Source organism: Polypterus senegalus, chromosome 13, assembly GCF_016835505.1.
Source record: "Polypterus senegalus isolate Bchr_013 chromosome 13, ASM1683550v1, whole genome shotgun sequence".
NCBI classification, from domain to species: Eukaryota; Metazoa; Chordata; class Cladistia; order Polypteriformes; family Polypteridae; genus Polypterus; species Polypterus senegalus.
In genome coordinates this window covers 10,726,558-10,750,395 of record NC_053166.1, presented here as the reverse complement: position 1 = coordinate 10,750,395, position 23,838 = coordinate 10,726,558, and the positions used below count along the sequence as shown (strand labels likewise).

Genomic DNA, 23,838 nt, shown 5'->3' with positions numbered 1-23,838 from the left:
CCGGAAATGCTTCGACTCAGAGTAACTTGTGATGCTGCCGCCTGCAAGGACTGAAAAGGTTAACTTGCCGTGGTTCAAGATTTCCATTACGGCTGCCCTTCATCTGCCGCGCTCAATGGATTCCAATGTAGAGTTGAGTGTGCAAAACCTGAGAAGCCTTTCCTTGTAGTCAGCAATGCACTCGATGGACAGAGTTTTGTGAACACCTGACCATCACACCTATATGAGCTCTCGGGTCATTCCATTCCAAAACCATTAATAAGGAGTTGGTTCACCCAATAATGGCCTCCACTCTTCTTTCAGGGCAGCTGATGGAACGGTCCTTATAGATGACACTGCAGTTGTGACCCGCTGGGCTGGCTACTCTGAGCAGTTGTTCAAAGCTGATCCTCCAGCCAGGACGTTGGATATCTCTGAGTCTGCAGTTCTTGAGGCTGATCCTCCAATTAGCTGTGAACCACCCAATCTCACTGAGATGGCACAGGTGGTGAACCAGCTGAAGGGATCTGTGGTATCAGGGGTGAACTTCTCCAGGCTGGTGGTAAGTCTGTCCTCCTGGCATTGCAAGCAATCTTTGCTTCCATTTGGGAGACTGGTATCATCCCAACTGACTTGTCATCCCTATCTGGAAAGGGAAGCGTGATCACCTGGATTGGGGTAACTACAGGGGGATAACACTCTCTCTATGCCGGGTAAGGTCCTTGCTAGGGTCGTCCTCTATAGGATCCGTGAACACAAATAATTGGCAGAGTTCCTTTGCAGCCTTTGTCGATTTTCATAAAGCGCTTGACTCAGATGATCGAGCTGCCCTGTGGGGACATCCTGAGGGTTCGTGGGATCCCCTCGTGGTTGCTGGATATCATGGCCGGCCTGTACACTGGTACTGTGAGTGCTGTGCAGAGTTGAGGCAGACCCTCTGCATTTTTCCCAGTTGATTCTGGGGTTCATCAGGGGTGTGTTCTGGTCCTACTCTGTTCAATGATCACATGGACTGGGTGTTGGGCAAGGTCGTGGCAGGCCCGCCGCCAGAAATATTTGGGCCCCGGACAAATGGGTACGTGTGGGCCCCTCTGACTCCCCCCGGGTCCCCACATGCCAAAACCTTCAAATACAAAATGATCGAAATGTAGTTTATCCGACAGCGACAATGCTGCATTTATGAATACCATACTTGATGAGTTAAGCCTTCTCGCACATCAAAGTCTGACTGTGAGAAGGAAAGCCAGTGCTAATGGAAGCTCGTAGCAGAATTGAAACAATACATTAATGAGATAGGCCTATGTATTATCTAATGTGTAACGGTATACCAATGCAATGAATAGGAGTAACATCTGAACATTTTGATATATACTAACGGTTAGGGTTATCTACTGTACATGGTGTACAATCAGTATGGTAAGATTCTAAGTATTTATACATTAACATAGTTACTATATCAGTAAGGCCAGAGTAAGATCTGAATAATTTAGTATTTGTTTCTTGAAGTCTGACAAGAACAAGTTACTGCGATGAGGAGGGCCACCTTCTTATTTTCAAATTCGCAAAACCACATATGACTTCAATGAAGTTTATCTGACTCGCAAGTTCATGCTCAATTGAAACCATTGACAGTCCATTTAATCTTTCTTTGCTCATGGTAGAACGCAAATAGTTTTTTATAATAGCCAACTTGCTGAACGATCGTTCTCCTTGAGCCACCGACACAGGAAGACAACAGAAGATCCTCAGAGCAATACAGACTTCACTAAACATTCCTTCTAACCCGAGTGAATAAACTGAGTTCAAAATATCAAGTGGATCAGACAACGCAGAGGCAGACGCTTCCTTGACGTTGAACGTCGCACCGTATACATGCTTCAAGTGAGGCAACTCGTCTTTCAAAAGGCTGGTAAGATCACGTGGATATTTACAGTGGTGTGAAAAACTCTTTGCCCCCTTCCTGATTTCTTATTCTTTTGCATGTTTGTCACACAAAATGTTTCTGATCATCAAACACATTTAACAATTAGTCAAATATAACACAAGTAAACACAAAATGCAGTTTTTAAATGATGTTTTTATTATTTAGGAGAAAAAATCCAAACCTACATGGCCCTGTGTGACAAAGTAATTGCCCCCTTGTTCAAAAATAACCTAACTGTGGTGTATCACACCTGAGTTCAATTTCCGTAGCCACCCCAAGGCCTGATTACTGCCACACCTGTTTCAATCAAGAAATCACTTCAATAGGAGCTGCCTGACACAGAGAAGTAGACCAAAAGCACCTCAAAAGCTAGACATCATGCCAAGATCCAAAGAAATTCAGGAACAAATGAGAACAGAAGTCATTGAGATCTATCAGTCTGGTAAAGGTTATAAAGCCATTTCTAAAGCTTTGGGACTCCAGCGAACCACAGTGAGAGCCATTATCCACAAATGGCAAAAACATGGAACAGTGGTGAACCTTCCCAGGAGTTGCCGGCCGACGAAAATTACCCCAAGAGCGCAGAGACGACTCATCCGAGAGGTCACAAAAGACCCCAGGACAACGTCTAAAGAACCGCAGGCCTCACTTGCCTCAATTAAGGTCAGTGTTCACGACTCCACCATACGAAAGAGACTGGGCAAAAACGGCCTGCATGGCAGATTTCCAAGACGCAAACCACTGTTAAGCAAAAGAACATTAGGGCTCGTCTCAATTTTGCTAAGAAACATCTCAATGATTGCCAAGACTTTTGGGAAAATACCTTGTGGACTGATGAGACAGAAGTTGAACTTTTTGGAAGGCAAATGTCCCGTTACATCTGGCGTAAAAGGAACACAGCATTTCAGAAAAAGAACATCATACCAACAGTAAAATATGGTGATGGTAGTGTGATGGTCTGGGGTTGTTTTGCTGCTTCAGGACCTGGAAGGCTTGCTGTGATAGATGGAACCATGAATTCTACTGTCTACCAAAAAATCCTGAAGGAGAATGTCCGGCCATCTGTTCGTCAACTCAAGCTGAAGCGATCTTGGGTGCTGCAACAGGACAATGACCCAAAACACACCAGCAAATCCACCTCTGAATGGCTGAAGAAAAACAAAATGAAGACTCTGGAGTGGCCTAGTCAAAGTCCTGACCTGAATCCAATTGAGATGCTATGGCATGACCTTAAAAAGGCGCTTCATGCTAGAAAACCCTCAAATAAAGCTGAATTACAACAATTCTGCAAAGATGAGTGGGCCAAAATTCCCCCAGAGTGCCGTAAAAGACTCATTGCAAGTTATCGCAAACGCTTGATTGCAGTTATTGCTGCTAAGGGTGGCCAACCAGTTATTAGGTTCAGGGGGCAATTACTTTTACACACAGGGCCATGTAGGTTTGGATTTTTTTTCTCCCTAAATAATAAAAACCATCATTTAAAAACTGCATTTTGTGTTTACTTGTGTTATATTTGACATAATCCAAAATCAAATACAGTCAATTCCTGTTAATCGGACCACATCGGGACGCGATCATTTTGGTCCTAATAACCGGCTGGTCCGATTACACGAACATGCCCTATACATGTGCAACCAAGACGGGACGTGCTATAAGTAACATATTAAAATGTCATTATGACTTTTATTGTGCTGCACACGCGCATGGCGAACGTACAAACAAGAACTACGTACATTCTTCGAAACGATCTACACGACACTCAGCATGCGAAGCACAATAAAAAAGGTTACATTACAAAATTCCAGTCAGCATTTGAAGAACTTGTCTAGTGTGATCTGACACATTCTGTTTACGTACTGCACTTGTTTACGCTCGACTTCATGTCGCCGGCTACTGGGCGGTCCGTTTATAAGAAAGAAAGGGCAGGCAGGTTCACCCCCACTGGTTTGCACTTGGTACAAATTTTCCGACTTTCTGACCTTTGATAAAAGCATACATTTTCCTGGGGAGCCCAGGGATCCTCCCGATGTCGCTGACCCGCTTTACATCCGCTTTGTGCGGGCGACTTGTGGATTCTTTTTCTTATTCTCTGTCACGTTCTTTGGTCCGATTAAACTGAATTTAGGTCTAAATAAGCGAACAATATTAGACTTATGTAATATGATCTGTTTCGGTTCTTTAGGATTCGGTCCGAAAAAGCGGCTGGTCCGATTAACCGGTGGTCCAATTAACCGGAATCAGCTGTACAACACTTCTCTAGTAATCTTTTCTTCTGCTGGTTCCGCGACGCCTGCGGAATCATTGGACGTTTCGAAATCTGAGCGTAAACATCTTGGCCTCTTGCGGCGATGCCGCGCCGTCTTCAGTTCTGCAGGAATTCCTAATTAGAATTAGAACAATCTAGACGAGAACAGGCCAGCCAGTCCTATCAACTTATTTCTTCCAAAAAAACATCAAGTCGAGTTTTGAAAGTCCCTAACATCTTACTGTCTAGCACACTACTTGGTAGTTTATTCCAAGTGTCTATCGTTCTTTGTGTAAAGAAAAAACTTCCTAATATTTGTGAGAAATTTACTCTTAACAAGTTTCCAACTGTGTCCCCATGTTCTTGATGAACTCATTTTAAAGTCACCATCTTGATCCACTGCACTAATTCCCTTCATAATTTTAAACACTTCAATCATGTCTGCTCTTAATCTTCTTTTGCTTAAACTGTAAAGGCTCAGCTCTTTTAATCTTTCCTCATAATTCAACCCCTGTAGACCTGGAATCAGCCTAGTTGCTCTTCTCTGGACCTTCTCTTGTGCTGCTATGTCATCTTTGTAGCCTGGACACCAAAACTGCACACAGTACTCCAGATGAGGCCTCACCAGTGCATTATAAAGGTTGAGCAGAACCTCCTGTGACTTGTACTCCACATGTCAAGGCGCTATATAACCTGACATTCTGTTAGCCTTCTTAATGGCTTCTGAACCCTGTTGGGAAGTTGATAGCTTAGAGTCCACTATGACTCCTAAATCCTTCTCATAAGGTGTACTTTCGATTTTCCAACCGCCCATTGTGTATTCAAACCTAATATTTTTACTTCCTATGTGTAATTCTTTACATTAACTGACATTAAATTTCATCTGCCACAAATCTGCCCAAGCCTGTCTGCTATCCAAGTCCTTCTATAATGATATAACGGATTCCAAATTATCTGCTAATCCACCTATCTTGGTATCAAATGCAAACTTAACCAGCTTGTTACTTATATTCCTATCTAAATCATTTATATATATTAAAAATAGCAGCTGCCCCAGCACTGTCCCCTGCTGGTCACCACTCTTAACATCGGCCAGTTCTCATGAGGTTCCTCTCACCATCACCCTCTGCTTCCTGTGTCTGAGCCAATTCTGCACCCATCTAAAAACATCATCATTTTAACTTGATGCCCAACCTCTCATGTGGCACCTTATCAAATGCTTTCTGAAAGTCCAGATCAATAATCTCATCTGCTCCACTTTGATTGTCTCCTTTTGTTGCCTCATAGAATTCCAGCCTGTTAGTAAAACACGACCTCCCTCTTCTGAACCCATGCTGACTGTTCCTAATAACTCCTGTCCTTGCCATGTTTTGCTCAATCTTATCCTTAATAATTCCTTCCATTAATTTTCCTGTGATGCACATCAAGGTTACTGGCCTATAGTTGCTTGGATCTACCCTGTCACCCTTTTTATATAATGGGATGATATTTGCCATTTTCCAGTCCTTTGGAATCTCTCCAGTGCACAGTGACTTTACGCGTCAAGGGTTTATATCTGCACTCACTAGCCTCCTTAATAAGAAGGATAAATATTATTCTTTGGATGCATTCTGTGTTTCGGTGAAAAACGTGGCAATTTTCTCTTAACTGCAGTAAATCATTTGAGAGATTATTAATGTTACGTGACGCGATTTCAAGTGAGATTGCCTTTGATTGGAGTATCAGATTTCTTTCATTGATGCACGTCAATTTTTTTAGCCAGAATGCTGCCATCAACACTGCGGTGAAGGAGGAGAAATATGCTTTCAGTCCACGTGCTTCGCTTCTAATTTCATTTGTGTACTTTGTTGTGGACATCACTTTCTCTAGTACAGGAAGAATGCTGGCCAACTTCTGAGCAATTGGATGCACGGCATCAACTCTTGAACTCCAGCGTGTGTCACTCAGATTATGCAGAGAGCATTCCTGTTGCTTCCAGCCAGAGATTCCATCTTTCTGGACAAGAGCTGAATAATTTGTAGTATAGAGGCGATTCTTGCTTCCAAAAAATGTTATGGCATCTCTGCAACACGACGCAGCATTTACCCCGATCAGATTCAACGTGTGAGCTGCACACGGAGAGAATAGAGCACCCTCGTTCTTTTGTAGAATCCGCGCGTGAACACCTTTCACTTTTCCTGCCATGTTTGCGCCGTTGTCGAAGCCCTGTCCACGACATTCTGTAAGATCGATTCCATGCTCGTCTAAGCGTGAAAGGAGCGCTTCTGCAGTTTCTTCTCCTGTCTTCTGATTGCACGGGAAGAACTCCACAAATCTCTCCTGTATTGACTATTTGTTCTCATCGTTCTTATGGACGTATCGTAATATAAAAACATTTTGTTCTGTATGAGATACGTCAGATGTAGTATCACATATAATGGAAAAATAAATGGCCTCCCTTCTTTCAAGCAAAATCTTGCCTAGAACATGTTTTCCACATAAAGAAATGAATTCGTTTTGCGTCTGCCATGGCAAATAATGAGTTTGCATTCTTTCGCCACGCTCTTTCTTGTCTTTGACGCACACCAAGTGATGGTGCAGCAAAGGATCATAATGAGATATGAGTTCTAGTAACCCCAAAAAGTTTCCATTGTGAGGGTTTCCTATGTCTTGAGATTGTCCGCGAAAAGCGAGTCTTCTGGAAGCTAGAAACGATGTAACATCCAAGGGTCTACGTAATCAGGCATTGAACTTGTCGCTTTCAGTTTGGATTTGCTGTTGAAAGCTACTATCAACATCAAAAGAACCTGTAACTGATTTTTCCAAAAGCTTCCAAGCGACGTAAGAATCCGTATGCTGAGGATTTTTTTCATGATTCCGTAATCTTTCGTAAAGAAATCTCCACTGTTGTTTCTTTCGATCACAACCTTCTTGTCTTGCCAAAAGGCTAGTACAGACATGGTGGTCCAGACTTTTACCAGAAGAAAAGAGAAGGCACTTAATGCAGTATAGAAATTTTTTTGAGCTGCTCCAGACAAAGCGGCACGGTGGCGCAGTGGGTAGCGCTGCTGCCTCGCAGTAAAGAGACACGGGTTCGCCTCTCGGGTCCTCCCTGCGTGGAGTTTGCATGTTCTCCCCGTGTCTGCGTGGGTTTCCTCCCACAGTCCAAAGACATGCAGGTTAGGTTAATTGGCGATTCTAAACTGGCCCTTGTGTGTGCCCTGCGGTGGGTTGACACCCTGCCCGGGATTGGATTCCTGTGTTGGCTGGGATTGGTTCCCGTGACCCTGTGTTCGGATTTAGCAGGTTGAAGGATGGATGCTCCAGACATTCCAATCTCTAAGTAACTCTTCTCGACTATTGGACAACTGGGAATGTAACAACATTTATTTCTACATTTTCATACAAACAGTAGCTCAAAGTGCTTTACATATTAAAGAATCGAAAAATGAAAGACACAATTATAAAACAAAAAATCAACATTAATTAACATCGAATAAGAGTAAGGTTCAATGGCCAGGGGGGACAGAAAAAACAAAAAAACTCCAGACGGCTGGAGAAATAAATTAAAATCTGTAGGGATTCCAGACCATGAGACCACCCAGTCCCCTCTGGGCATTCTACCTAACATAAATGAAACAGTCCTCTTTGGATTTTGGATTCTCACGGAAGGGCTTGATGATGATGATGGTCACGTAGACTTCTGCCTTTTAATCCGTCCATCATTGTTGGAGCATCATGAAGCTTTGAGTAGGTGGAGGTGGCGCAGGTCACCACCACAAAGAAACCGGAAAAAGAAACAGAAAAGAGAGTAGGGGTCAGTACCGATTTTAGAGCCACCATGAATAGTTATTTTGAGGAAATTGAACATATAGAGTATCAGGATTAAGTTAAATTACGATTAAAATGAAGTTATAAAAAGGCCATGTTAAAGTAATGTGTTTTCAGCAGTGTTTTAAAGTGCTCTACTGTATCAGCCTGGTGAATTCCTACTGGCAGGCTATTCCAGATTTGAGGTGCATAGCAGCAGAAGGCCACCACTTCTTTTAAGTTTAGCTTTTGGAATTCTAAGGAAACACTCATTTGAGGATCTGAGGTTACGATTTGATAACAGACTTTTGGAAAACCTTTTGCCAGTGTAATCTGAAGGCATGTTTTTGATCATGTCTATTAACCGATTTTCAGTTTTTAACTTACATAAAACGATACACTGCCTGTCCCGGTCTTGCAAGTGTTCTGACCATCGCCCAGGATCGCCGCAGTTGCGAAATTCGTTTTCATGTTCGGCAAAATTATCAACATTATCATTTACCTCTCCTAGTCCTATAGCCCCGCTGCTAGTCCTATTGTCTCGACCTCAGTTGGAGTTGAAGATGTTTCATTTCCAGATCTGATATTTGCACAACCGTGTTCTTCATCTGCGGGCCGCAAATCTTCACGTGGCAATTCCTGGCGGGATGTTGATAGGAAAGGAAACATCGTCAGGTTCAGCAGAGGTATTAGGTTTAGGAGCATCACTGTGTTTAAAGAATTGGGCAATTCCATTTTTGCTTTTCAATTCTTTTTCCCATTTCTCCCTCTGTTTTTTTTTTTTTCCCGTCGCTTTTGAGAGCCAGACTTGTGTCGATTCATTGTATGTTCTATTTGATCTGTTTGGCAAATAATGATAACTTTATTATTCAAACGTGGGGATAAATAACAATTTATTTTAAAAAGATGTTAGCTCAACTAACCTTGCTGTATCAAACTTCAAAGTTTTCAAAAAATCCGGGTGATCCAGAATCTTTAGTGATACACGCAAAACCAACGCACACTCGTCACTGCTTTAAAAGTAACAATAAACAGCCAAGCGAATGAATGATCAAACTACGGAGACGGACTTCTGCTACACCATACACGTCAACATCCACCATAGTGCACAACAATATCGCTGTCGTCTGAGACAGAACAGCGCCTGTGTGTGTGAAACGGAAGTATTCAATTACAGCGGCGAAGTCAATCCATTATCCACGTATAACCCTGTACAACAAACATACGACTCAACGTCAAGCTCAAGGACGTCGGCGTCGGCTCTCCTTTGTCTTTGAGAAGCGTGCCGCTGCCGGCCCCCTTTGACAAGCGTGCTTCACACGACACGAGCACGATATCTACTTGCGTGGAGCGTGCGGCTATTAAAACACTCACTTGTATTGTTGTAAGCTAAATGATTTAACTTTTCTATTACATGTATCTTGAATAAGTGTCCTAATATATATCTACGCGCACAACATCAGCATGAAAAAAATCAAGCGTGAAGGGGCCCCCTTCCGTTAGGACCCCGGACCAGAGTCCCGTTTGTACCAAATCCCCCCCTGGCGGCGGACCTGGGGCCTCATGTATAAACAGTGCGTACGCACAGAAATGTTGCGTAAGAACTTTTCCACGTTCAAATCGCGATGTATAAAACCTACACTTGGCGTAAAGCCGCGCACTTTTCCACGGTACCTCATACCTTGTCGTACGCAAGTTCTCCGCTCGGTTTTGCAGACTGGCGGCACCCAGCATCAAAGCAATGCTACTGTTCCTGTGTGGTTACTCTTTATTTACCTGACGCGGCTTTATAAATACACTGAAACTAACCACATATTGTTTATTAGTGTAACGTATTTGATTGTAATTAACTTGTAACAATATAATGGTCCAGGGAATAGCCATAGTATTCCAAATACCAGAACTGCTTTAGCGTTGTTACTCTCACTTCTTCTTCTTCTTTCAGCTCCTCCCGTTACGAGTTGCCACAGCGGATCATCTTTTTCCATATTACTCTCACTGTACCACTCGGAGTATTTATATCACTGTATCTGAGTGTGAATCACAGCAGCAGTTGTTCGGAAAGAGAATTATCGGTATACAGCATCAGGCACACGCTACCTCAGCCACGGCAAAACGTTTTAAAGTCTTTCCTGTACGGACCTCGCGGTTCAGAAACAGTTTCATCCCAAGAACTATAAACGCACTCAATCAATTGCACCTTGTAGAACTGTTAGGACTTATAAGTACAATCACCTCACTGTAAACTTGCACTACAGTTATAATATCGCACAACCTGAGCCACTTTATAAAGCGCGTATTTACATATGATGACGATATCATTTTTAAGATGAAATGCAGCAAAATATGTTTATTATATTATACAGGTTAAACTTTAACTTTATTTAAATAATCTATATTCTTCACAGGGACTGGCGTGAAGGATAGAATAATTAAACATGTACTACAAAAATATTTCAATGTTCCTTAAACTTTTTAAAGAATCAGTGCTCTAAGTTTACAGATGGCTTAACTTCTATTACAGAGCTGATTGTGTGGCAATCGGTTACTTGGAGAAAGAAAAGCAAGGACTGCAGTGACGGCTACGCCAATACATATTGAATATAAAACAGAAAGAGAAAATAACGACACAGCTTAAAATGCAGCGGCAAATTTCGACAAAAGTTAAATGCTTGTGTCATGAGCACGAGGCGGCTATGCAGTGTCTATAACGGACGTGGCCATCCGCCGTGCATAAGCTACCTCACTGACATTGGCGGGCGAAGGAGCCACCGATTCTTTTTCTGCCCAGTGCCACCACAAACCTAGAGCCGCCCCTGATTGTACTGCTGCAATAAATAATTTCACCGATGGTCGTGCACAATCGCTGCGCTGTAAAACCCATGTTTAATAACGTGCTTTAACTCTTAATGATACCACGTATACATCTCAGTATTTTAGTTATTCAGAGAGCTGTAATATCACGAATGTAATGGACTCTGTGTCCAGTTGGAGGAAGAGAGCCGGTTTAAAAGCAAGTAGTGATTCCCACACATAGGCACATAGAAGATCAAATACAAAACAAAGCATTTAACGTGCTACTTTAATTACGATGTGATTTGAGAAACTGGTTAATTAAACGATTTTAAGATGACTGTGCCTTTTTTTTCTCTGTACCCTAAAAAGCTTTCATATGACACTCAGACGGTAGGCTACAGCTCGCCTTTTCACGGCGACTGATATTTGAGCTTTCAAGTTTCTCCAACACGCTATGGCACTCGATCAACTTCCTTTTGTTGACTATACCACGGTTTAATTAAACAAATAGTATATTTTTCCTTTGCCTCCACTTGGTATTCGCTGATATCGTTATATTTTCCCCTGTGCTTTTCCTATTGTCTTTTCACAGAAGGCTGAGCTTAAGGGCGATTTATATTGATTTGCATATTCAAAGAGGCGTAATTCTGGGAGGAGTTGGGCCGTTACATAAAGCGCGTGCACGAGCGTTAGTTTTCACGCTGATCGGGATTTATATAGCGGAAGGACGTGGAAGTTGGAGTACGCACAGATTCCTGCATCTGGATTTTTCTGTGCGTAAGCACATTTCGGCTTTTGTGCTTACGCCATGTTATAGTGCGAGTTCTACGCACGGCGTTATACATGAGGCCCCTGGTCATGGGGTCCAGCGGCTGGGGGGCATCTGTTGGTGAAGAAAGATTCACTGATCTTGACTTTGCTGACGATGCTGTGATCTTCCTGGAGTCAATGGAGGCTCTGATCGGGGCGCTCAAGAGACTGAGTGAGGGGTTTGAGTGTCTGGGGTTGTGAGTTTCCTGATTAAAAACCAATAGCCAGGTCTTTAATGACCTCTTGGGCACGACCATCAGCAGTGTGTCTGTCTGCAGAGAGAGTGCCGACCTCATCAAGAGGTTTACTTGCCTTGGTAGTGACATTCATGTCTCTGGTGACTCTTCCTGTGAAGTTAGTAGACGGATTGGGAGAGCATGGGTGGTCAGGAGGTCACCAGAAAGGGGTGTGTGGCGCGCCTGATATCTCTGCAAAAGGACAAAGGTCCAAGTCTTTAGAGTCCTGGTGCTTCCTGTCTTGCTATATGGTTGTGAGACATGGACGCTATCCAGTGACCTGAGACCAAGACTGGACTCCTTTGGTACTGTGTCTCTCCGGAAAATCCTTGGGTACCACTGGTGTGACTTTGTGTTGCTCATGGAGTCCTGAATGAGGCACATGACCTGCATTGCGAGGGAGCGTCAGTTATGGTGGGGCTATTTAAATAACACCGTTCTCTATTTGTGTGTTAACATAATGCCATTTTGTCTTATCTGTAATTTAGTGCCTTTCATACCCATCTATCATGTATTCAATGCCATTATCTATCTATCTATCTATCTATCTATCTATCTATCTATCTATCTATCTATCAGTTATATAGTGCCTTTCACTCTATATCTATCTATCTATCTATCTATCTATCTATCTATCTATCTATCTATCTATCTATCTATCTATCTATCAGTTATATAGTGCCTTTCACTCTATCTATCTATCTATTCTATCTATCTATCTATCTATCTATCTATCTATCTATCTATCTATCTATCTATCATACAGTGCCTTTCACTCTATCTATCTATCTATCTATCTATCTATCTATCTATCTATCTATCTATCTATCGATCTATCTATCTATCGTGGCAGATGGCCAGAGCCCTTGCCTGGCCAGGATGCCCAAAGTATGGAAGGACCGAGGAAAGGAGTATTGTCGGGACAGTTTCTTACCTGGGCCAATAGAGGGCAGCCCCCTTGGTTTTCAGTGGGGCCACGTGTTATGAGCATGGAGGCTGCCAGGGGGCGCATGGACCTTTCCAGAGTGTGGCCGGAATAAGCTCTCTAGGCACCTGGAGTCCTTACAGGTGGTTGCCCTATAAAGGGAGCCAGTCACCAGCACTCAATGGCCAGAGTCGGGAGGAAGAGGACAAAGCCTGAGGAGGAGTGGAGGCGGATGGACTGGCGACAGAGAAGGGAGTGGATTGTGTTGTGTATTGGTGATTTGTGCACTGTAAGTAAACTGTCTGCCTGTTGGTGTTGGGGTTGGCGTCACAATATATATAATTTTGTTTATGACACCAGGCATGGGCTAGCATTCCAGCTGGGACGGATCAAGGGTCCTTACTCTGCCAGGGGGCCAGTTGGCAGTGTTCCTGCGCTACAGTGCCTAATTGGATACCCTCAAGGCAGACTGAGAGTTGCAGTCCTGTTATACAGCCCTGCTATGTTCCATGGGTGTCACCAGGGGGACAGACCGTCCCTACTTTATGGAACCTCTGCCTGACCTGGAAGTGCTTCCTTACATGTAGTGCGGTAACACCAGAAGTACTCCTGGGTCTAAGATTAAAGAAGCCTCTCGACCTCATCCAGGCAAGTTGGAGTCAGGAGAGGAGCTGGACAACACTCACTTGGGTGGAGTGGAGGAATAAAAGAAGGAAAGTAAGAGTAAGCGAAGGAGTAATGGTGTTTATGCTGTGTTTGAGAATAACCTGTGTACGTATTTGTTAAAATAAATTATTTTTTGACCTCGGGCCTTGTGGTAGTGCCATTGTGTTTGGGGCTTGGGGGCTCAGTGGTGCTTCCTACAGGTCACAGAGGCACAGTCGGCAAGATTTTCCTGGCTGTCAGTTTGGCAGAAATCTTTTGTAGTGTCATGTGATCCTGTTCCTACCTCTCTAAAGAGCCCGGAATGCAAGATGACAATGCCATGATTCTCAGAGCAAATGGGTGAGCCACACTTTCCCTCCTGCTTCCATACACGCAGGGCAAGACCGCTGGTAAAATAAATCAGGTGTCATGACTGCTATAGTCTGTGGCATGGCTGGAGATACTGACCCTAAAAAACGAGTGGTGAAGCCCAGGGTGTAATAACTCTATCTTTTCTGTTGTTAGTAGACAAATTGAATGTTGTGCCCCCCCAGAGTACTTTCAGGATAGGACCCCTCGAGGTCATAAAGAATCGGCGCAACCTCATCGAGGTGACTTGGAGCTGAGAGAGTAGCTGGAGGAATAAAAGAAGGAAAAGAAGAGAAAGAAAAGGAGGAATTGCATTTGTGCTGTGTTTGTGAAGGTATTAAAACAAATTATTATTTGAACCAGGGACTTATGGTAGTCCCGTTATGTTTGGGGCCTGGGGGCTCAGTGGCGCTCCCTACAATTCACAATATAGATAGATTGATATGAGAGGCACTATATAATGGATAGATAGATGTGAAAGGCACTATATAATGGATGCATAGATAGATGAAAGGCACTATATTATAGGTAGATATGAAAGGCACTATATTATAGTTATATTAATTAGTCATTAGTTCCTGATGACAAAGTTCCTGTGGAGGGAAAACCTCTATTGTGTTATCTGTGAAGAATATTATTAGATTTTTATACTAAGCCAAATGTAAAACTACCCCATCTCCCCCACTTTTTTTTTTACATCTTCTGTACTTTAGAACATTAGAACAAATAAATTAACAACATGCCCAGAACTGTTATGACGCTGCTTTATTTGATTTATTTTATTTTATTTTAGGACGGGTCCCCATTTGATTTGCATTGCGCACGCCCTCTCTGCTCTCTAAAAATGACTTCTGATGACTGTCACTACCTGAGCAGCTCCGTAAAGTGTGCAATTAAATCGGCTTTCAATATGCATGCGGGCACAGATTGGGCAGGCAGTGCAGATCGGGTAGTGACAGGAGGGAACAAGAACACCATGCTTCCTGCTGCTGCTCCTACTGCACTCACTTCCTGCTCCTCCTACTTCCTGTCACATGCGGCAGCAGCAGGAGGAAGAGGAGGAGCTGCAGCATTAACTCTTCGTGTACAACCAGAAGAATTTGCCAAACGATTAGAAATGAACTGATGGTGCCAGAACAATTGTTTTAGGTCAAAAAAATGTATATAAGAAAGCAGGAAATTGTCAGTATCCAATCCAAATGGTTCATTTGAGACATAAAGAAAACTACAGAATACAAAAATGAAAAACAGCAGGATGGTTGACTCCTAAGAATCAGAGGCGATCTCAACTGAGGTAATCATCGGGTCAAGTTTTCTGGAATGTGGTGACCCACCTTTATTCACCATTAATTTTACAAGTCCAAAGTTAGTATGCATTTGTGAAAGAGCTTAATAATTAAAGATTAAAAGCTTCCAGCTCAACACCTACAGACCCCCTTGCATCAAGGGGTGTGTATATGATTAGCATATTTAAGACATTCATAATGAGCTGAACGTAAAGCTTCCCATCATCCTCCTCTGCTCCAAAATGGTACACATATTTTAGCAGATTTTGAAGATAATTGATAGAATACAAAGCTTTTCATTCATGAATTCTTGTCCAGCAGTGTTCTAATATTCTGAGCATGTTTTATACATTCATAATAAGCAGAGACCCCCACGGGGTTCATTGTACTTTGGCTGCTTCCTTCAGGTTCTTCTCCTAGAAAAGAAAAGAGACAGATAAAAGAAAAAATCATCTATAAATAGATAGACAGATAGATATGAAAGGCAATATATAATTAATAGATAGAAATGAAAGGCACTATATAATAGATAGGTAGATATGAAAGGCACTATATGATAGATAAATAGATATAGTATAGTAGGCAGGGTTAGATAGATAGATAGATATGAAAGGCACTATATAATAGATAGACAGATATGAAAGGAACCATATAATAGATAGATATGAAAGGCACTATATAATAGATAGGTAGATATGATAGGCACTATATAATAGATAGATATGAAAGGCACTATATGATAGATAAATAGATATAGTATAGTAGGCAGGATTAGATAGATAGATAGATATGAAAGGCACTATATAATAGGTAGATATGAAAGGCACTATATGATAGATAGATATAGTATTGTAGGCACGATTAGATAGATAGTATGGAAGAAAAAAAATGATATATTAGCATATTAGCATAAATAGCCATAAAAGTAATTAACAGCTTCTGAAACATTAGATTTAGCATAAAATAGAATGTCAACCAAATAAGATATGTCAAGAAAATAGTTAAATAAAAAATCAGTCATGTTACATTATTTTTTTAAGCTTGAAGCAGAATTGCTAGTGTGGGAAAGAGAAGACAGGATGACGTGTAGAAACTATCAGGACAGAAGAAGTGTCATGTACAACTGTTGTTTTAAGTCAGCTGAGAAACGATGTCAGTAAAAAATAAGCCCTAGTAGGCATGCAAGAAGCCAGCTGCAATAGAGAATCAGCAAAGATGGCAAAAAAGGCTTTGCTGCCAAGGTCAGAGATGATGTAATGTATGGAAAATAACAAAATATATTCTAGCATAAATAAGTTTAGAAAATTATACTAGCATTTAACCTTATTGCAGAAATTATATGTAAATGAAGCATGCCAAGCAAATGATTAAATAAAGGCATATGCCATATTTCTTTTCAATTAAAGCTTAGCTTTGGGCATCAGACAAACCAGCTTAAAAGTCCGAGAAAGAGGAAGTGACGAGAGGAAAGCCCATAAATAGAAGAAGAACATCTGTATTGGTCTTGGCCAGTGAAAGAAATAAGCAAAGATAGAAACTAAAAATGGACAATAGACAGTGAAAATAACAGAGGCCAGCTGCAGAGAAAGTCAGGAGATAATGATGGTTCCCATAAGAACCCGAGGTATTGGCTGGCCAGGTGCAGAAGGGAGTCAGAGAACAACAGCAAATGAGCTAATTGAGCGAGGTCGGAGTGATAAGAAATGATTATATAAACTTCGATTGCTGGACTGTTCGGGGCAAAGATCAATTTGGCTGTATTGGGTTGAGTCCGTGTTATTATTATTGTTGTTTTACTGAAATAAAGCTTAAAACTCTGTTTGCCTATCCTTAGTCCTAATAGCCTTCATTTTCAGGTAAAAAGCCTTCTGGTGACGATTTTTCACCACGACGATAGATAGATAGATAGATAGATAGATGTGAAAGGCACTATATAATAGATAGATAGATAGATAGATAGATGTGAAAGGCACTATATAATAGATAGGTAGATAGATAGGTATGAAAGGCACTATATAATAGATAGATATGAAAGGCACTATATAATTGATAGATAGATAGATAGGTATGAAAGGCACTATATAATAGATAGATATGAAAGGCACTATATAATTGATAGATAGATAGTGTTATAAGGCGCTATATAATGCCAGACCCGACACAGATTGGACACGGGAGGCACATGTAAAAGAAAAGACTTTTATTACTCTTCCACTGGAGGGCACGTCTTCCCCATACTCCCCCCAGCCACAACACAGTCCCAAACACCATTACAGCACAAGCACTCTTCTCTTCTCTTCCTTGGCACCACCACTCATCCCTCGCAACCTTGTCCTCCTCCTCCCGACTCTGGCCGATGAGTGGTGGTTGCTGGCTTCCTTTTATAGGTCACCTGGAAGTGCTCCACGTGTTTGATCACCAAGATCCGGCGGCACTTCCAGGTGTGATCAATCTGTTGCCCACACGGGCTCAGGAGTCCCAAACACAGCACCCCCTGGCGGTACCTGCGGGACCCAACAGGGCTGCCCCCAACTCCAGCTCCCAGGGAGTCCTGTGGGAAACTGAGGCACTACACCAGCCCAGGGGGCGGCCATCTAGTGTCCAGGGGGAGGTATTGCACTGTCCAGGGCTGAATACAGTGTGCAGGGGCGTCCCGACTGGGCATGGACGCCAGCCGCCTGTCACAACAGATAGATATGAAAGGCACTATATAATAGATAGATAGATAGATATGGATGCTGAAGTTTGCACCATGATTGTTTTATTTGTTTAACACAGTGGTTCTTAACCTGTGGGGCGGGCCCCCCTAAGGAGGCGCAAAGTAACAAAAAGGGGGGCGCGAAGATGTGAAAAAAATAAAACAAAAATCGAAAATATGAAAAATACATCAATTGAAACTAAAACAAATTAACTTAAACTACATTCTAATACTAGAAAAATAAATACAGTATAGAGTTAGATAAATGTCAGTAAAAGTTAAGTAGGTATAATAAAATATGCATCTATGATATATCATTAATTAAAAAAGAACAAATTGATATTAGTGGGCTCCTTTCAAAAAACGTTGGGGGCGATTAAAACTCTTATGAAAACTCGGGTTGCAAATACGTAAAGGTTGAGAAACGCTGGATTAACAGACGGAGAGAAATCATTTATTCCAATTAATTTGTGCCTTGAAGTTCAATTAATGAGAATAGGAAAGACACTATATAAATAAATTGTATTATTATTATTATTTATTATTATATTCAGTGTGTCCCTGTGGTCTGTATATTCAATACCTTTGTTTCCCTATTAATCTGCTCATGAAGTGTTATCCTTTCTGTGCCACCAGCACCCCATAGTATCAGCCATGACAACGCAACTTGTGAGCACTTAGTTACAATTAAAGGACAGACAGACAGTTACTTACTTTTTCAGTTTTAAAATTAGCCTCTTGAATTTCGGATCCAGGCAGTAGCTCTTTTCGTTTTTCAAGCGGACACTGCAACAGAACAATGGCACACATTGAAGTGAGGGTCTGCTGGCAGGCATTTCAACTGATAAATCTTTATTATAGCGCCTTTCAAAGCTCCTTACTGATATCACAAAATGTACAGGGTGACAAATGCGAATAACTAGAGGGCAGACAGGGTGGGTGTTGTCATTTGGGTCAAACAACCCAACTGAAGACATTTGGGCTGCTCAGATTCGGGACCCTGCTTTTCTTTTCTTTTCTTTTCTTTTCTTTTGTTTTCTCCTCTCTCTCTTTCTCTCTCCCTCCTGCTCTCCTGTATCTAGTCAGCCATATTGAGACAGAATAGCACCAGGTTTCAATACTCCATTCTAAGGTCAGATGGTAGCGAAGACAAAGCTGGAAAAACATTTTGTTCAGCACTAACCAGGCTTACATTCTGATGTGCTTGGCAAACAATCGCTACTGACTCTGTGTGCCCGTCTCAGCTGCTCACACTCTTTGTTTTAATATGACCGGGACAAGTTTACGGTCTTATCCCTCATATTAACTTTACAAGATATTTACCACAAAAAGTTTAAGAAGTGTGAAGTAGGAAAAAAAAAAAAGACTTCCTGGTGCTCACATCATTTCAACGTTGTCACAGGTGCTGGATGGTGGCAGGATTTCGATGGCTTTAATCTCCTTCGGTGCCACAAGTTTGTCTGACACATCAATGCACAAACAGCGACTGCGGTGTGTAATGTCTGTGAAGAGAGAAATCAGATGAAAAACAGACCTCTTTTAACTTGGCAGAAGTTCTTCCTTTGTTCTGCACTTAGAACCAGGGCTAAGCCCTGAAATTAATAATAATAATAATAATAATAATAATAATAATAATAATAAATATCAGTTTTGGGTGGCACGGTGGCGCAGTGGTAGAACTGCTACCTCACAGTTAGGAGACCCAGGTTCACTTCCCAGGTCCTCCCTGTGTGGAGTTTGCATGTTCTCCCCGTGTCTGTGTGGGTTTCCTCCCACAGTCCAAAGACATGCAGGTTAGGTGGATTGGCGATCCTAAATTGTCCCTAGTGTGTGTGTGTTTGGTGTGGGTGTGTGTGCCCTGTGGTGGGCTGGCACCCTGCCGGGGATTTGTTCCTGCCTTGTGCCCTGTGTTGGCTGGAATTGGCTCCAGCAGACCCCCGTGACCCTGTAGTTAGCATATAGCGGGCTGAATACTGGATGGATGGATATACAATAGATAGATAGGCACTATATAAAACAGACAGACAGACAGATACAGAAGACACTATAAAATACAAAGATTGATAGATAGGCACTTATAGGAGCACTTTGAGTAATGAGAAAAAACTATGTAAATTAAAGTATTATTATTATTATTATTATAGATAAATCTTTCAGAAAATCTCTATATAATTGATAGATATGAAAAGCACTATACAATAGATAGGAAAGGCACTATAAGAGAACTTTGAGCAATGAGAAAAGGCACTATGTAAATGTAAAATATTATTATTAATAATAATATTAATAGTATTCTATTATTTTATTATTATTTTTATGATTATTATTATTATAGATAGATCAGAAAGACACTATATATTCGATAGATATGAAAAGCATTATACAGTAGGTAGATGTGGAAGGCACTATATAATAGATAGATAGATAGATAGATAGATACAGAAGACCCTGTAAAATACAAAGATTGATATACAGGCACTATAGGAGCACTTTGAGTAATGAGAAAAGGCACTATGTAAATTAAAGTATTACTGTGTTAACTGGGATTGGCTCCAGTAGACTCCCATGATCCTGTAGTTAGGATAAAACGGGTTGGATAATGGATGGATGGATGGATGGATTATTATTATTATTATTATTATTATAGATAAATAGATCAGAAAGGTAGTATATAATCGATAGATATGAAAAGCACTACACAATAGATAGGAAAGGCATAATAGGAGCACTCTGAGTAGTGAGAAAAAGCACTATATAAATGTAAAGTATTATTATTAGGTACTATATAATAGATAGATAGATAGATAGATATGTTATTAATCCTAAAGGATTTTGCAGGGTTTCAGCAGCAGACAAAAAAGGTACAAATATCCATAATACAAAAATAATAATAGTCGTAAGTATGCTAACAAGGTACAAATCCACATACTGTGTAGTATGAATTATATGTACAGTATGTAGATTAAAAAAGTGTATTTCCCAAGTTTAAAGTGATTCGAATTGAACATACTTCTAAATAACATTTTCACAGTAGCAGATGTCACTGGCACAGTATCCTGCACATGGCGTCATTGTCTCTTAAGATGTCTGCTTGACCACCTCAGTAGGTGGCAGAACACAGGGGGCACAGCACTACCTCGGCCGAGGGGTGGCTCATTATTGAGCCTGATAGTTGAGGGTAGGAACGACCCTAATTTGACCTTAATTTATCCTCGGGGCAACACGGTTGTCTCAATCTGTTACTAAATGCAATCCTGAGGGGTGGCTGTCATCGTCCTGCACAGGACTGTCTTTACAGTGGCAAAGGTCCCTGGACAAAGTGGTGCGCTGGTGCCCCTATTTTCTAGACAAAACAGAAACATACATTGGCATCAGCAACATTGTAGGCCCCTACGTTCCTGGAGCCCCCGGCCAGTGCCCATTGTGCCCATACATTAAGATGGCCCTGTGTCGAGGATAGTCAGCAGCTTTCTGAGTGACCTCCGTTGTACCATTTCCATTATAACATACAAGCTAGAAAAATGGTGGTGAAGCAGACGTCGGTATTTCTCATAACTGACTGAGCAAAGTTCTGCATAGTTGAGTAGCCCCTTTGTTTTCTGCTTTTTATTGCAGTAACAAATGTGTCAGGAGTAGAAGTAGTCATTTATGTTTGAAAATGCTATGAAGTTAAAGTGAAAGTAGACGGGGAATTTTATACTCGAGCAGAAATATTCTCAAAGTGCACTGAGTATACACATACAGTAACGAATCATACAACGCTAGAAATGCCAAGCGCACAGGAATACAAGACAAGGCCTGCTAAAGGAGGTCTGAACCATCTAAACACACTTTGACACGTGCTACTCGTTTATTTAGAGCTTCTTCAAAGGCTGTGGCATGTTGTGGGCGCACTGCAAGTCATTCTGAGAGTGCGATAGAGAGAGAGCAATAAGAGCTCGACCGCAAGGAAACAGTAATATTAATAATAATAATAATAATGATAATACAAAGGTGACATCGTGACAGGCAGGTGAGCGGCCAGAGGAATAGTTGAAATTACAAGTTCTACCCGTCTAAGACAGTAACTTACATAGACCTCCGCCAACTCACTGTTAACGTTTGCAGTACACTAGCTGTTGGAATCTACGAGTATTCTGTAATGCATGTGATAAGGAAATACAGTACATTTGTCATTCAACTGCATATAACTGAGACATAGCTGCAGGACGGACACACAGATACACAGAGACACAAACACATGTTCTTTTTATTAAGGTGGTCTAGCTGGGCTACCCATCTAAGACAGGTTGAAATCCAAGACGTCAGCATTAATTTTTGCAGTGCGCCATGCGATGCATATGTCTGTTATTTGTCGTTTGGAATGGGATTTGCAAATGCAGTGCTAATGTTTATGATTAGCCATCTGTTGGAATGACAAATTCTATGCATTTTATTACTACAAATATTTGTGACGTGCCATCTGTTGGAATGACAAATGAGTGTCAAATTTTATGTATTTTATTACTACAAATATTTGCGACATGCCACCTGTTGGAATGAAAAAAACGATGCATTTTATTACTACAAATATTTTTGATGTGCCATCTGTTGGAATGACAAATGCTATTAATTTTATTACTACAAATATTTGTGGCATGCCCCCTGTTGGAATGACAAATGCTATGCATTTCATTACTACAAACATTTGTGACATTCCATCTGTTGGAATGACAAATGCATGACAAACAATATGCATTGTATTACTTATTTGTGATGTGCCACCTGTTGGAATGATAGAGACATAGCAACCTGGAAGGACACACAGTTGCACTGACACTTATCCTTTTATTATGGTGGCTATGTGTGACTATTTAGACTGTTTAATCTGGTTTTATTTTATTTCAGATTTCTGAATGAGGCAAAACAGACAGTTTGGAAAAAAAAAAAGATAGGAAGAGGACGATGATAAGGTATTAAATTTAACGTAATTCATATTCCACATTGATCAAACATCTATAAGTTAAATTAGATTTTGCGCTGTTTATGTATTCACCTTTATCCACTTCCATAACTGCAGTATTTTTAAAATGAGTGTTAAATGGGTACTTTAATTATCCTCCCCTCTTCTTCATCCTGGTCCAATATGTGTAATGGAAGTTTCTAATAAGCATCTCTTAGTCTGTGTGTGTTTGTGTGCCCCTTTAGCTAGGAGTCCATCAATGTTTCATTTAGCCCTACTTATTGCACATTTATGCCAAAGAAACATTTCGATTTCAGGATTAAAGATCCAAGTCAGTACAGACCGGACAGAGGACATCGACTTAAGAAATATCAAACAGTGGAGGACGACGTGTAAGGCAGTCACTGGCTGAGGTTCATGTTGCACATTTTATCAAACCGGATTTTGTTCTTTTGATGTTTTCCTCATTATCCATATTCGTGATTGTAATATTTCTAAAATTTCTGCTAAACTTCAAGTCTTGATTCTTCCTGCGTGATCTGCTTAATACTCACTGGGAACTGCAAGTAAAGCTTCACATAAAGTGGCGGTGTTTTTGATTTATTCTGTGCCCGTTCAAGCCCCCTTTTGACTCCCAGTGCCCGCGCGTTGCCCAGCTCACCTTTCGCGCTCGCCGTCATGCAGAGCACAGCCACAGCCATCAGCAGATTCGTCCCTTTGCTCAGCATCTCGCTACTTGTCACCAACCACTTCCTCCGATACAGAAGGTCGACAGTAAACGTGCCGGATTGTCTTCTCTTTATTTATATCCGAGTCTACCAGGGGGCCACAAAGAAAGGGGATTTTTTTTTTTTTTAACACAAAGAGCAAGTTTCTGATTAGTAATGGAATTTGAACAGTGAACATGCGGAGGATGAAAGGCTGCTTGTTTATTTTGTATTATTTGTTTAGGTTTTTCTTGCCCGGTCTTTACAAATTGCCAAAAATAGCATCACTGGGCAGGTTGGAGGACTTTGATGTTTTACTTGACAAACTGCAGCCCCTTTGTTCACTAACACGTTTCTCCATCTTTGTGTTTGAGCACACTGGGAAGCTTCCATTTATCTGTTTTAGTTGAACTATTACATCCTAACCAGTGGCTCACCAGAGTCCAGGTGGCAATCTGGGCACTCCTGGGGGTCACACTCAATGCCA

At 41.4% G+C, this 23,838-nt stretch overlaps 1 protein-coding gene across 1 annotated transcript; it reads right to left on the bottom strand.

Moving 5' to 3' along the window:
• Positions 1 to 14,870: 14,870 nt before the first annotated feature.
• On the bottom strand, positions 14,871 to 23,440 carry LOC120543049 (C-X-C motif chemokine 11-like). The gene is made up of 4 exons (XM_039775881.1): positions 23,306 to 23,440; positions 19,084 to 19,204; positions 18,417 to 18,488; positions 14,871 to 15,420 (listed from the first exon to the last, which is right to left on the bottom strand). The coding sequence occupies exons 1-4, from the start codon at positions 23,370 to 23,372 to the stop codon at positions 15,408 to 15,410; spliced, it is 273 nt and encodes a 90-aa protein (XP_039631815.1). The 5' UTR covers positions 23,373 to 23,440; the 3' UTR covers positions 14,871 to 15,407.
• Positions 23,441 to 23,838: the final 398 nt, after the last annotated feature.